Consider the following 15,106-nt stretch of genomic DNA (forward strand, 5'->3'; position numbering starts at 1 on the left):
GGGCCAAAACACCAGCAACAGTGTGTGAAAACCCCGAAAACTTACAGAAAACGTTTCACCTCTGTCATTGCCAACTCAAAGAGTACATAAAGTATTGAGATGAAATTTTGTTATTGACCAAATACTAATTTTCCATCATAATTTGCATTGTAACAAATCCTACAATGTGATTTTCTGGATTTTTTTTTTCTTTTGTCTCACATAGTAAAGGTATACCTATGATGAAAATTACAGGCCTCTCTCCTCACTGTCTCTTACACTGTATGTAAGAATACATGCAAAACCTCTCCCACGTTAGACCATGTTTGATCATACTGATGGCAGGTGAATGTGTGTGCATGGAAGTTAATCCAAATAAGTGATGGAGGTCATGTGTCACAATACATACATGCTTTAAAAATGGTCTGGGGGCCAGGATGGTCATGGTAAAGCCTGACGCTGTACGATGTCACAGAGTGTTCTCTTGTTAAAGGACAAGTAGCAGTTAATTTTTACCACTGCTTCTACACAGATTTTTATAAATAATTTGTAAAATAGAGACTTTTTCCTCTTTTTGTGAACAAATCATGGGGTTGCACAATATACACACTATGTATATGAACACGTGATCCAAAGTCTTGTTTCAGGCTTGACCTTTCGAAGCAAGTTTTAACAGTTCAACATTTCAAAATTCAGTGGAGCTGTACAGCTCAAGAGTTCTATTAGTGAACAGTTCATCTGTTACCGGATTTATTTCACCCTGATCTGTGGCGTTGGGTGTTTAACCAAATCTAATTATTGGTTGGATGAGATGCCTACCTTGCAGGTCAAAGAGAGAGCTGGCGTCAGTCGCTTTTTCCGAAGGAGCCTGAGTAATAGGCAGCAAGTAGGAGCGGTAACCCTTAAGAATGGCTGCCATGAAACGCAGGAAGGCTTCTTGGATCTCTAGCTCCAGTGACTGGAGACTCTTCCCCCCGCTGCCAGGGTCACGCTCGCTCATGGTCACGTCTATCTGGCCTTCCTCACGACTCATCATATAATCTGCAGAAAATATACACAGTTTACATAAAAAAGGTCAAATAGGCTCCATTTCCATCTCATGTTTTAATATTTAGTGATAATGTAAGGGGCATTTGCTTGAATAAAGATACAGTAGCTTTAAACATTAATATTTTACACATAAAACAAGATTTACTTAATTCCAGTCATATCAGAACTTTAAAAAGTACATGTCATTCCTTGTATAACTAAACATTTATTGTTTTTACTATAGTCTTTAAGGTCATCAAAGCATGGATTAGTTTATCTAGAACACATATCAAGTGACATATATCATACTTCACATAATGTACTGTATATTAGTGAAAAGACTTAAGACTAATAACCTTAACAGAACTATCAGTTACCACCATCAAAACTCTAAACAGATATACACATATTTACCCTGTTGGTACAAAGCACTGAACTCTGACTCTAAAACTCAAAGCTTTTTAAGGATCAGTACTGTTACCCTTTTTTCTTGTCATCTGTTAATGAAGAACCGGATGATTTAGTGACACTTGAAAAAGGACATGGCATAACCTGCTATACCCACTCAGACAGGCTGTTTAAGTACAGTAAAAATGTCCCTGAATGGAAACTGAGAGAAAAGGAAAAAAAAAAAAAAAAAAAATCTTCACTTTGCAGACACCACACTGACTCAGGACTCACCCTGCACGAGCTGCTGATGGAGATTGCTGAGGGTGTTGATTAGACGTTTGCAAGCTTTCCTTGGCAGGATCTTCCATGTCAGGGCTCGGCGATCTTCTTTGCTGAAACAACAAACACAGAAGTTTATCATTAAAGGGAGGACAAAACAGGTAAACCATACAAAAAGCAGAAGATAGAGCCAAATCTACAGACAGGAGAGTTAAGAAATATATCTGACAGCTACATGACCTCCATGATCTCCTTAAACTCTTCAGCATTCTCCACCTGGCTCACAAACAGGAACATGTGGTTACCAGATGTGCGACTGGATGTCTTATCTTTTAAAGAATGCTGCTCAGTGAACACTAATGTAATGACCAGCAGTGTCTTGCATTATCATTTTTAAAAATCTCCTCAAGAACTCCTTGTCATAAATGAAAGCCAGCAAACGTAATATTATGAGGGAAAAAACAGGACTGGTATTTTTATAGAAGAGTTGAGGAGGTCAGTTGAGCTTAACAGATAATTCTTTAAGAGAAGCTCTCTAAGGGGTTCAAAACTATGCACATGTCAAAAGGTCACTCACTGCGAGATGGTGTTGGTGTCCAGGTCCACACAGCTAATGTCAGCCGGTGGCTCATACAAGTCAAAATAGCGTGAGTCCACACCAACTATGAAGGGGCATGGAGCACTGAGTACATCGGCAAGTGCCAGCGGGCACAGGGGAATGTATGGGCATGGCCAGTGGAAGGGAAAGATCATCTGCAAGTAAAACAGTTTCAGTGAATTGTTAAGTGGTTAACAGAGAGTAATCAATGGCAAATGTATATGTACAGGCAAAATTTTATAACTTTGTATAATGACTGAAGAAGCCTTTCAGGCAGCACTCACCGACACCAGGGCCTCAGTAACACTGGTTAGAACAGCTGGCCGCAACGAATGCACCAAAATCTTGTGTTCAGTTACAGCTAGAACCAGCAGACTCACTGCATTTTTAGGACCCAGGTTTAGCAGCAATGTGGAGAGACTTCCACCACTGATGGAAAACACAAAAAGGGAAGAACAGATTCATGTGCCAAGAAATATGCTTCAGCTTGTCAGTTACACATGACCTTGCCTTCACCGATCAGCATTTGTGTGTTAAATTTACTTTAATATTGGTGGTATCTGAGTGCAAATATATCAGTTAGCCTATAACTTTACACCGATCAGCCATAACATTACAACACAAAATATTATGCCCAGCATTGTATAGGTTCCCTGCCTGGGTAGCTCTGACCACTTGGGGCATGATTTCACAAGACCTCTGGTGGGGTGCTGTTGTGTATGGCATCGGGACGTTTGCAGTGAAGCCTTCGGGTGCTTGCTTGTCCACAATACCATGGGTGTTTATCTGGATTGGAATCTGGGGAGTTTGGAAGATAGGTTGGCAGTCTTGGCCTCTTTACCTGCTGGGCCCCATTTTCGGAGGCTGTGGTGCATTGAGTGGTGCCTTTCTATTTTGGCCAGCAATAAGATTTGTACTATATTGGATCTCTGTGGCATTGGAATCGACTAGCTGACTTTTGGCACATGCTGGAATCGGTGAGCCTTGGATTAGTTTATCTAGAGCACATATCAAGTGACATATATCATATTTTACATGATCCTGTCACCACTTTACTGGTATATAACTGATAATGATGAATGATGAACAATGACAATGTGTTATTGTTACATGGTGTTAATGTAATGATTAATTGGTTTATACAGGCCACAAGACAAGTCAAATACTCAAAGGAGCTGTCCATTGTATGATATAAACCACAAAAACAGAAAATGACCTCAACCCCTGACAGATCCAATTACAGGCCAATATCAACCATATCAACCAGTTCGTAGATTTAGAGGGTGACTATTCTGCATGTTCTCAAGTGAAGATTGGTGTTCCACAGTGTTCGGTTTTAGGCCCACTGCTTTGTTTTCTTTACATGGGCAACATAATTTGTATGGTATTAGTTTTTACTGTTATGCTGATGACACACTTTTATATAAAAATAGCTTAATAAAGATGACTTCAATGTGTGAAAGACATAAGAGACTGGATGCTAATTGAGTTCCTACTGCTTAATCGTGACAAGACAGAAATTCTAGTCTAGTCTAGTGACTACATGCCTAATATGATGCCTAATATGATGCCTAATATGATGCCATTTAAAAGTACTTATATGTAATACTTATATGTTTCCTAATTCTAACAATTTATCTAAAGTGTTTAAAAATTATACATCTTGTGGAATTCTATTAGAATTCAAGTTAAAATAAAATCAATTCCAGTGACCCCAGGAGACCGCGTGTGTGTGAGCTACCTCAGAGACAGAGGGGAGGAGACAGGCTGGCTCAGCATGAGACTATCATGTGGAGATAACTATGGAACAAGCAAACACACATTCTTATATAAATACTGTTGAAGTTCGATTAACCATCACTTCTGAGAAACTGTAGATACATACAAACATATAAGTCAGGAAGCATCATATAGAAACCCAAATTAAACTCACCTGGACCAGAATTCGTGGTCTTTGAGAAGATGGGAAAGGAACTTTGTGCATAAAATGAGAGATATGCCTGCAATAAGGATTGGGAGAAATATAATGAGCTACTAAGCATAATAAATAAATAAATATAAATCACTAAATCACTGGTCAAATGACCAGTTTGAAAGTTTTGTCCTCCCTCAGGACATGGCCTTTAACATGGCTTTCAAATTTTGTGTCCATACAGCAAAAGGGATATGCAGAGATATGATGACTTTTTTTCCCCCTTTTCACCATTTGGAGTAGTATTACTACGTTACATTCGATCAGGACTGCTGTTTACCTCTATTTTTTATTTCTTATTTTCTTATTTTTTGGTAAAGTGCAGTAAAATAATAATTTATTTTGTGTTTTTATGCCTCAATAAACACAATTTGAACATTTTCAAGGACATTTTCAACCATCAAAGTTAATTAGAAACTGACGCATTTGAATATTATAAAACGCTCCAATAACTTTTGGTGAGATAAGTCTGCATATCATCAGAGCTAAATTTGTTGAAGGTTAAAAGGTTTTCTCAAAATGGAGGGGAAAACCAATATGGTGAAAAATAACATTATATGGGCCAATAAAATCATGGACTAATGATTATTATGTAGATCAGTTTCAGTTAAACAGTTTGATTATGAACCAAAATGTACCTTAAAATATTACCCAATGATAATGTTAGACTCACTGGGTGGCAGAGCTCAAAACTGATGAAATGACTAAGTAATAATACCTCAAACAAAATGATTGACTCCTATTTATATTAATTATGTCAAGTTTCACAAACAATATCACTGTAATGAATGAAACAAAAACAGACCACATATGGAAAAATTTGGCAATATACTCACTTCTCAATAGGCAATGTGTGTGGCCCAGAAATTGAGTAGCGGTAGAGGAAGGTGAGGAATGTGCGGAAAGCGTCAAAAAAGGGCCAGCGAGAAAGAAGGCAGATGCTTTTGTTGGTGTGGACCATCATTGAGTCCTCAGCACTTGGACCACTGGCTTGTAAGCCCAGTTGTGTGCGTTGTCTGTCAGTCAAACGCTCTTCTGGGTATACCTCGTAAAACTGGATCGCTGCACCATAAACCTGCAATGCCAATTAAGTTAGCTTACCAAACTGTGCGCTTTACTGAGTAGACCAAGTGCACAGCTATCTCCTCTGGGCCAAATGTCACACCAAATTAATGAGTGCATGAGATGAAGGGTTTTAATCTATTTCTACTGACTCCAAAATGATGTTTAAGGCATGAAAATTCAAAACTTAGTCTCGGTCACTTGAGAAATGGAACTTTGATTTTTTTGTTTCTTTTTTTCTCTCTCTCTTTTTTGTTTTTCTATTCATAGAAGCTCCCAATAACGGGGGTAGTTTTGCTTCTTTGAAGTTGCCACCTAAATGAATAAATTACAGAATAGAGAAACATGAATAGGCTAGGGACTAGTGTGCATGTAAAAGGAGCAAGAGGAGTTTACTGAAGTACTAACTGCTCCAAATTCACTTTTGCATACAATGTTGCCAAAAAACTTTTCAACTCAACATTTATCTACAACATCCGTAGCATGTGTGGAAAAGAGAGATAATCAATCGAAAATAATCTTGATAGTTTCAATTTACTGAAAAATTAACAATAAACCTATTTACCAATTCATTAAGGAAGTCTAAGACGTATGTTATGTAAAAACAAAGTTTACAGATTTCAAGCCTAATTGAGAAATACCTTGGACTGAGAAATTGATTAAAACATTGCACACTAATATTTCCCATAATATAAAATATTAATTTTTCTTTCTTAAAAAAGGATAATGTATTAAAATATTTTCCTATACTAATCATGCAAACACTACAGCCTAAACAAAGTTTGAAAAGAGTATTCATTCTATTGACTAGCTCAATTTTGAGATGTTAATTTTCCTGATTGCTCCTAACATCAGTCTGTTACTCATCAAATTCCCTTACAAGCAAGTTATCTTTACTATTTTTTTGCTATCTTTACTATTTTTTAGTACAGAACAGCATATACATGTAGTTTTATATATTTGTGCATTCACCTTCTCTCCAGAAGATCCAGTGAGAACGAATGTTGAGAATACAGGGAGAGAGTATTTCGTCCGGGAGGGCCAGCACTCTATGGATGCTCCCATTGGCAGACAGAAGAGGGGCACTGACTCGGGCAAAGGGAACGACTCATAGTCCTCTTCTGGGTACCGTGACAGCAGGCCTAAACAAAAAACAAGGATCAGTCTCAGCTCGTCTAACGAAAAGTCTGCTTCCCCAAGCACAAATGATCAATACCACCCAGGCTGGAAGTGTCTAGTCTTGTCTTCCATGTGGAAGACTTATTAAAGCCAATGGGTTGGAACTAGAAACTGATTCCCATCCTACTGCGCCGTGTTGTCCAACTATAACACAACAACACTATCCCCATGAGCAGAACATGTTCTGGCATAAAACAGCTTTATGAGTTCATATCCCCATTGCCCCCTGGAAGACTATCACTTACATCATGTACACCACCCCAGCCTCCTCCATCTTTCCAAAGATATCATATCAAACTGCTGCACTGTGCTGTTTTTGACTGATGCTTACTAAACAAAATATTTTTTCCCCTCATCTGGCGCTAAACTATTGCTAAACACAACAGATGAATTGAGAACATTTTGTACAACAAACCTGCTTTGAATGCAATAGTGTTTGTTTTGGCCAAAGACTTTTTGTAGCACAGGTACATAGAGGAGCCCCACTGAAAAGGCAAACAGAACAGATAAAAAAAAACCAATACGTTACTGTGTGTAGGAATTAACAATACTGAAGAACTACTAAAGGTGCAGAGAGCTAATCCTGCAGCAGCTTTAACGGCATTAACTTAGTCTACAACACAACCCAGTCAAGCTGTACACATATTTGTGTGTATCCAATCACACACTCAGGGATAAAGGTGAGGCCACTAACCATGCTGCTGTTTAGGTTTTTGTCCACTTTGCAGAAGGCGTAAGGTGGTGTTTCTCCTTTGCCAGGAACAACAAGACAAATGTCTGTGACGGCCAACGTGGCATGAGAATGGCATTCAGGCGCACGGCGGTATGTGATGTAGATTCTCTGTGAGGAAGAGCTGCTGATGTTGGCAGGGCGACCGAAAGGTGTGGTTTGGATGATGTGACATCCCGGCTTCAACTTCTCCCTCCACTCATAGAGGACGCTAGGGAGATTATGAGAAAATAATCCTTATGAGGTGCAGATTATCTAAATTATGCTTTTACTTTTGTGGGATTTTACAGTATAAAAGCTATGTGGAAACTTGGGAAATTGTCATGTGAACCCTTCCCAATACTTACTTAAGGAATTTGAGTAAACTGTTTAGGGTAAATAAAAAAAAAAAAAGCAAAAAGGCAGCTACACAATAAAACCTCCAGTGTTGATTCAATACTTTCAGTGTAAAGTGGACTCCATCTTGACCAATATAAATACTGTACGGTGTTAACTTAACATAATGGATGCTATTTCAACACTGGGGATTTTTCCTGTGTAAGTGTTCACTAAACTTTTCACTTTTTTCATGCTTTTGTTAATTTACTGAAGCCTTATAAAAGCAATGCACCCAGTGTGTTTTATTATTTTATCATGTTGTTCAATGCTAAACAGATAAATCACATAATGCCTATTCAGTGGTACAAAGAACCATTCTTTGACTGTATAAATGACTAAGCTCTTATTTCCAAAATATTGAGATTGTCAGAGATTTCAGGACAGGCCTAATAGTTATTTACCCTAGCAGTAATTGCCGAAGGAAACATTTCTGTACTAAGACGCTGTTATTATCCATTTCCCTGACTCCTATAATATGCCTATTACGATCGACTCCTGTAATTTGGAGCTCATTGTAATGGGAAAGGGTAAACAGATGTGACTCACCCAAGGTCAGTGAGAGGCGGCTTGTCTCGTCCTCGCCTGTAGCACAGGAAAATCTGTGGGCCCATGATGCTGCCTCCATTCAGTTCAGCAGGAAGGCCCGAGGGAGTGCACTCGATGCAGGTGTAACCCTGTGGCACCTCCTCGCCCTGAGAGCGAAACACCACCGCTACATCTGTGATTGGTGCCTCGGCTTGGCCTGAGCTTCTCTGGCAGCTTTCATCGCATGCTATATCCTCTTCGAAAGGCTCAGAGGAATCAGTGAGACCTGCCACTACAAAGTAGTCCGCTACACGTGGGCTTTTGTCCTCCATCTTCTAGCTTCCCCATAGAGAGAGAATAGTACAGCTGGAAAGAGTTGAGAGGGGAGAGAGGGAGACAGTGAGAGATGGGGTAACCACACACATGAGAAAAAGTAGGGCAGGCAGGGACTACGTTACAGGATGTTGCTTACTTCAGAAAGTTATGTGAAACTTAACTAGCAGGAACTACATATGCCAGATGGAGAAATAAAACATTACAGCAGCAGACAGTGCCTCAACACTGCAGACTTTCGTAACAAATGTGATGTTTTTGCGCAAAACTATGACTAAGAATGACTAAGCGGTCAATCCATACTGAGCAGGATTTACCGTACAAAATGCGTTCCAGGAGATCACCTATGTTTCACTGGAAGGCATTTAAAAAAAGCTGACCTGTGGGTTTTACAGAGGCAAATAATGTTTTGCACATAAAAAAAAAACACATTTAGAATGAAGTCACAGAACTCACGCAGCAACTTTCTCTGATCTGCATCCATGACTGTCATCGTCAAGCTTGGAAAAGGATTCAAACATCTAACATACCATTCTGTTACACTCAGACACACACACACAAGCTGTTTCATATGCCACAATCTTTGTAATAAATACGCCAGAGACCATATGGTTATAATTACCAGTCATTCCTGCTGTGCATAACAGCATATTTTTGACTGTATAAGCTGCACCTCTTTAAAGGCGTTTGTTCAAGGAGATATTAAATGAATGTGTCACACGTATAAATATCGTGCATGAAACTGCTTTGTTGGGACACTGGAACTCCGAAACAACTACAAACATTTCTATTAAGGATGCCACATGCACCTCTGGACTTCGCAAAAATTGGGCAAGAGAGAGGAATTTACAGCACACATGTGCAAGTGCCTTCACTCGTGCAGAGAACAGCCCTGTGAAGCTGGCTGAGTGTGACTGATTCTCTCTATCGCTGTTTCATGTTGCCATAAATAGCGATGAGAGTGTACCCAGGCACTATGTGTGGCTCGACACACACACACAACTCACAGATGTTTAGAACTATAGTCATACATTTTGTAGTCTCTGCTTGCTTGGCGAATAATCATGGATCATGAGCGGGTGTGACCAGGGCATTCCACAAAGACCTATCGTCATCCCTAAAGATCCCTAAACATCATTAATTTTAATTGCCATAATACTAATGTTATTACACACATTAAATTCCGGGTCTTGTTTCTACAGGCTGTTGAGTAGAGTACCTATTACAAATACCCTTACGAATAATATTTCACTCTGTCACGAGCCAGAAATAAGAGGGTTTTTAGCTGCAGTGCTGTCTCATGATATCCAATACATCTTAATGTCTCTGACTTCATATGGTAACAGTAATAGGTTATAGTCAGGGCTTTGTGCAGGCTCAGTTTACAGGCTGCTGAGCATCATCATCAGCACTGACACTGCAGATGAGCACTTTCTCTTGCTCTCTGTAGGGTGTCAGTCAGTCAAGAGCTTTGGAGGTAATGGCTTTGTGGTTTGCATTATGGGCCAGCAGTGTCACGGGACAGAGCTTAAGAGCTCAGGAAAAAACCTGACCTATTGACTAGGCCCTCTGTAAAAATAATAAAAGAAAAAGTTCTGCTTCCAATACTTTGTTTTATTAAACTGGTTAGCTGAAGAGGGTGCAGAAGCATCTCCTTCCATGCAATTTTGAGGATTTGTACGACAATAACTAAATAAAATGAGCAGAATAAGACTCAGGGATTAAACATGTACCCTATATAACCCTAATCTAGCTCAAGGCTAAAGACATGTCTAGAACACGTGCTCCCGCTGCCTCGTTTAGCAATCAATGTGCGTTCCAATTTATTTTGATCCTGTTCTATTGTGAATCTTTAAACCAAATTGCTCTGAGTTAAATCCGCAACAGCAAAGCAACAGCATTTCTGACGTTCTCTCTGAGCAAACCGACACGAAGCCACCCACTCACAAAACTCTCTGTTCCCAGATCCACCTACATCCGTGCACATCTCAGACCACAGAATGCGGCAAACTCCGCTGCAAATAGTGAGGTTAAAAATATAGCAGTTACGTTAAGCGAGAGATTTTGGTTTACATATAGAGACATAATGTCTTGGACCGAAAACCATGCCATCCGTCAGGACTGGGTGTCTGAACTGAAGAATCATAATCCTCACCATGGCAACAATGGTGGAAAAAATAAATAGTTAAAAAAAATCTGCAAATGTTTATTGTTTTAGGTTAAGTCAATAGAAATAAATTATATACAACATTTAAAAAAGGAAATTAACCTTATATGTGAACTGATGGTAGGAGAATGCATTCTTTATAATTTATATTTTAAGTCCAAAGACAATTACAAGCTTTACCTCTAAAAAAGCATAATAAGTAAATGCATAATTTTACATCAAATCTAGTTTAAATTTGAAACCAATTATAAGACAGTGTCAGTTATGGTAATATAAAGAAGTGAATGACATGAAAAAAGGGAAGCCCAGAAAAACCTTCAGGTAAACAGTATTTATGTCATTTAAGTACCAGAAATTCCTGCGAATGACTCATGCTGTGACAAAAATGGGCAAGTACAGACAGGAAGTTGCTGCCCGATTGAGATACACCACAGCAGCATCACACAGAGGCATTGAGTTGGAGGAATGTCCGGAAGCATACTGGAAGCTGAGCGTTTCATCACAAACTCCTACACGGCGGAAATCCTGCCAAGGAGAACCTGCGTAACTACAACACTGAATGCGTAAGTGCAATCTGCCGTCTTGGGGAGCTTTTTAAAGAACAGGGAACTGGTCTGCTCAAATGATGACTGATTTCCTCTAAGAAAACTGTGTAGCAGGAGAGCTGACCCTAGCTATTACTTAGTTCTCTTTTCTCTTTAAACTGACTTGGTTAGGATGAGTCACGCTACTGAATTTTGACAAAGCCTTGGAAACCAGTTTAGGATCACAATACTGTACAATGTTCAAGTTTACAGCAGTAAACTAGGTGAAATGGTCATTTTGGGGCAAATAAGAGTAATACTACCTTTTTAAGCACACTCAGACCACAATATGAACAGTATTGGAGTGCACATTAATGACACTCCAGCTTTATTGGCCTTAAATTATGGCATCATGAAAAAAGATGGAGATAAAGGAGCTGCCAAAGAATAACATAACATGCCATCTTCCACTATTGTTTATCTTTACACTAACCTGAAAGTCGGAGAAGAATACGGACGAGCCGAATCAAGACACTGTCAAAAACAATGAACTTGATGTCATACAGCTGTTTCAAAGCTGGGTTTGCTGGCCCAGGGCCAGCGCCTCCTGCACTAGGGAGGTTCCTACTAATACACAGCTTTGGAGAAATAGGGAGGCCAAGGGGAGAATGCAGGAAGCGGGAACTCATACAGCACATTTGGCCAAGCATCTGGTCCTGCTTAAGCTACGGAGGTGGACATCTGACTCCACGGCACCATTAAGAGACACAAGCAGACATCTGCATACTTAGGAAAGAAAGCAGCCGAGCTATTTCCAACCAAACATGTTTTGTCTGGCAGATCTGGGTTACAGGGATGACAATAAAATGTGTTTCTACTAAAAAAGCATCAGTTTTACACCTGATTTAAAGTTCGGCGCTCACATCTGCTGGTCTTAAATAGGCGTGGGGGAGGGGGGGCTGGGGCAAATGCCTTAAGTGAACATACCACAAACAAGGCATGTGATAAGGTTTTAGACTACACATTATTGAAAGCGCAGGGCAAAGATTCAGACCAGCCTTCATGCAACTCCAGTGCACTGGCACTTTGAACACAAAAATCTCATCAGCTTGAATGAAAAACAATGTAAGCTATGTAGCATGACTGTACTCCACTGGGTGGGGTGTCTGGTGAGTTAGGGGTATAGGGGAATTGGAGTAACTTGAAAATAATACAGCTGACTGTATTCAATGAGCATAATCATAACTGATGCATTTAACAATACATATGAAAACCTGTGTACTGTTTACGCACGTAACTAATTAATCAGAAATCAGACTTAAATTTTAACCTTCTAAGTGGTCTTTTCAACATCATTACATTTAGAAACTTCTAATCCCATTGTTATGTAAATAAATAAAAATCTTGTTTAGTTAGACTACAGTTCAATAAGAAAGTAACAGGCTGTGCATAAAATCAGCCATTTAAAGAGCAAAGGGAATGTTTACATACCCCAGGGCTAATGGACTAAAGCCTTCCTGGCCAAAAAAGAGACCAAAAAACAAATACAGTATAAACACAGTGCTCTTACAGTCACCGATAACGAGGGCCAGGTGAGACAGGAGATGGCATAACTTTTCTTCCGATTTCACAATTCAAGAATATATATATTATGAATATAGTATTCATAATTTTATCTACATAATGCCACAACATTCATGCTTCTATCGACCATAGTTTTAGATATGATCTTACATAATAATGGAAAGGCTTTATGATCACCAGTTTAAACAGAATATCCACACACCAGTGTTAAAGGGGACTTCAAGGCTGATGTCTGACCTGAACGTCAACACAATACACGAGCGAAATCCACGCATCATGGACGGGTGTCACATCACTGACCGCCATATATCGCGGGCATTTAACCGCTACGATCATTAAACCTGGGTAAACCTGGGAAACATGTCACCTATATGCAACGACAAATAAAGAAAAAAATATTTCTCATCTGAGTCCACTTACGTTTTCAGCAGAGCTGTGCTTTGATGGTCAGTCAGTGGAAACCCAGCCGCGTCTTTTATTCACGTTGATATATATCTGTTATCTTCCATCTTACTAACAAAACAAAACAAATCCTTGTATATTTATGTATCCAGCTCTGTGTTTTGCGACACGCCAGTCTCCGTATCCTCGCTCACTGCCCGCTTTGGGATGCGCTGGGCTGGAGCCTCGCGCACGCGCTTATCAGGACCTGCTGGCGCCGATCACGTGACTGCCAGAAAACTGCGTGTACGTCACACCTCATCTGGCTCTGAGGAAGAGCAGCGCGAGCCCGAGCCCTACGTCCACGCGACCTGCCGCCCGCTAAAGACCCAGCGTTCACGTATCTTTATTATAACTTTATGGATTTTCTTCTTAGATTCGCTCATGCTATTGTAATGCGCCAAATTCTTGTGTAAAAAAAATTTGTAAAGTAAGTATATAAATGAAGAAGTGTTAATAGGTTATAGTAATTTGTTCATATTTTGTTTATAAAGAGACAGACTTTCTTGTATTTTTATGTATTTGTAGGAATGGTCTTCAGGAATTGATCTCCAAATAAAGTTTCTGCTGAGGTTGTTACATAAACAACCAATTTTTCAGTTATTATGTTTAGGCAATTTCCAGCCTGTCACAGTACTGTATGTGTTTCTATTACTTTAATCTACGTAGTTTAATTTCATTTAATAATTAAAACTCAAGCAGCACAATTCTGAATGAACCATTTAAAAAATTTGTGCTTAGTGATGTTTGTATAGTTTGTTAAAATTCAATTTAATTAAAATAAAAACAATAAAAACATTTTCCTTCACTTGGTGACGTTGCATGGTGAAAAAAATAAAAAAAATAAGAGCATTTCCATGCACACAATGTAACAAGACCTACATTTACATTTATATTTAGGCATTTGGCAAAACCTCACAGGATTGGGATTAAACAGCTGTGTGGCCATAGAAAACCATTTGTTAAGGAGACTAATCAGAAACTAATCCAGAGCGATGGGCACTTCAGGGTAAGAATCACCCTGTATAGTGGCCTTGCAGAAGCAGTGTTATGATCTGGGGTTGCTTCACTTGGTCAGGTCTAGGCTCAGCAACGTTATGTGGCAATAAAATTAAGTCAGCTGATGTTTTGAATGTACTGAATGGCCAGGTTATCTCATCTATTGTTTTACTTCTCCCTGATGTCAAAACCATATTCCAAGACTCAAATTGTGAAAGAGTGGTTCTGGAGAAATTCTGGGGGATTATTCCCACACATGAACTGACCACTACAATGTGGGCCGTAATCAAAGCTAAAGGCGATCAAATGAATATTAGAGCGTGACATATTTTTTTAATTAATATTTAACAATATGGCTGCATACCTGGTTGGTGGCCCTGTGTTTTCTTAAAAAGTTGAAAAATACTGTCCTCCTGTGGTAAGTCATGAGCAGTGCACTACTTTACATACCGGATATATCAAAATTAGACATTAATTAATTTACATTATTGCTTGGTTTTCCATGTCCTGCGTGGAGGGCGGGGGGGGGTGTCTCAGGGTAAATGGACTGAAGAGGAAACCGGAGTCCCATTAAGAAACCCATAAAGCACGGGAAGAACCTTCAAACTACACAGTACACTAATCTGTTACACTAATTGTGTGTTACTATTGTGTCAGTTGCGTGTTTTGGATTGAGCCGTTATTTATTAATCGTTGATAGTTTACAGTTTAATCAACAACTTAATGAGTAAAAAAATATATATATGTTAATATATTAAAAAAAAAACTTATTCTCAGGTTCCACCGAGATTTGAACTCGGATCGCTGGATTCAGAGTCCAGAGTGCTAACCATTACACCATGGAACCAGTTGTCTAGAAGTGCTCCACTTTTAGCTATTAAACATGGAGACAACAGTAGTGTTAGCGTAAGGCTAGAAATTATACTTAAATAAATCA

At 39.2% G+C, this 15,106-nt stretch overlaps 1 protein-coding gene and 1 non-coding gene across 3 annotated transcripts in view; both read right to left on the reverse strand.

Moving 5' to 3' along the window:
- Nucleotides 1–13,347, reverse strand: part of dennd4a (DENN/MADD domain containing 4A) — a 31,955-nt gene extending 18,608 nt beyond the window's left edge. Inside the window, exons 1-12 of one of the 2 annotated variants that reach the window (XM_053500094.1) lie at nucleotides 13,150–13,347; nucleotides 8,143–8,487; nucleotides 7,183–7,429; nucleotides 6,904–6,973; nucleotides 6,282–6,451; nucleotides 5,084–5,322; nucleotides 4,209–4,275; nucleotides 4,017–4,075; nucleotides 2,560–2,704; nucleotides 2,255–2,430; nucleotides 1,690–1,790; nucleotides 799–1,020 (exon numbers count right to left, since the gene is read on the reverse strand). In XM_053500094.1, the coding sequence (XP_053356069.1) occupies nucleotides 799–1,020; nucleotides 1,690–1,790; nucleotides 2,255–2,430; nucleotides 2,560–2,704; nucleotides 4,017–4,075; nucleotides 4,209–4,275; nucleotides 5,084–5,322; nucleotides 6,282–6,451; nucleotides 6,904–6,973; nucleotides 7,183–7,429; nucleotides 8,143–8,453 (1,807 nt within the window). In that variant the 5' untranslated portion in view covers nucleotides 8,454–8,487; nucleotides 13,150–13,347. The remainder of the gene's footprint in view (nucleotides 1–798; nucleotides 1,021–1,689; nucleotides 1,791–2,254; nucleotides 2,431–2,559; nucleotides 2,705–4,016; nucleotides 4,076–4,208; nucleotides 4,276–5,083; nucleotides 5,323–6,281; nucleotides 6,452–6,903; nucleotides 6,974–7,182; nucleotides 7,430–8,142; nucleotides 8,488–13,149) is intronic. The other variant, XM_053500095.1, reaches the window with a different exon arrangement.
- Nucleotides 13,348–14,944: 1,597 nt separating this feature from the next.
- trnaq-cug (transfer RNA glutamine (anticodon CUG)) lies at nucleotides 14,945–15,016 on the reverse strand. Its single transcript has one exon. It is a non-coding gene; the product is annotated as a tRNA-Gln (tRNA).
- Nucleotides 15,017–15,106: the final 90 nt, after the last annotated feature.

The sequence above is a fragment of the Clarias gariepinus genome, chromosome 7 (genome assembly GCF_024256425.1).
Source record: "Clarias gariepinus isolate MV-2021 ecotype Netherlands chromosome 7, CGAR_prim_01v2, whole genome shotgun sequence".
Classification (NCBI taxonomy): Eukaryota; Metazoa; Chordata; class Actinopteri; order Siluriformes; family Clariidae; genus Clarias; species Clarias gariepinus.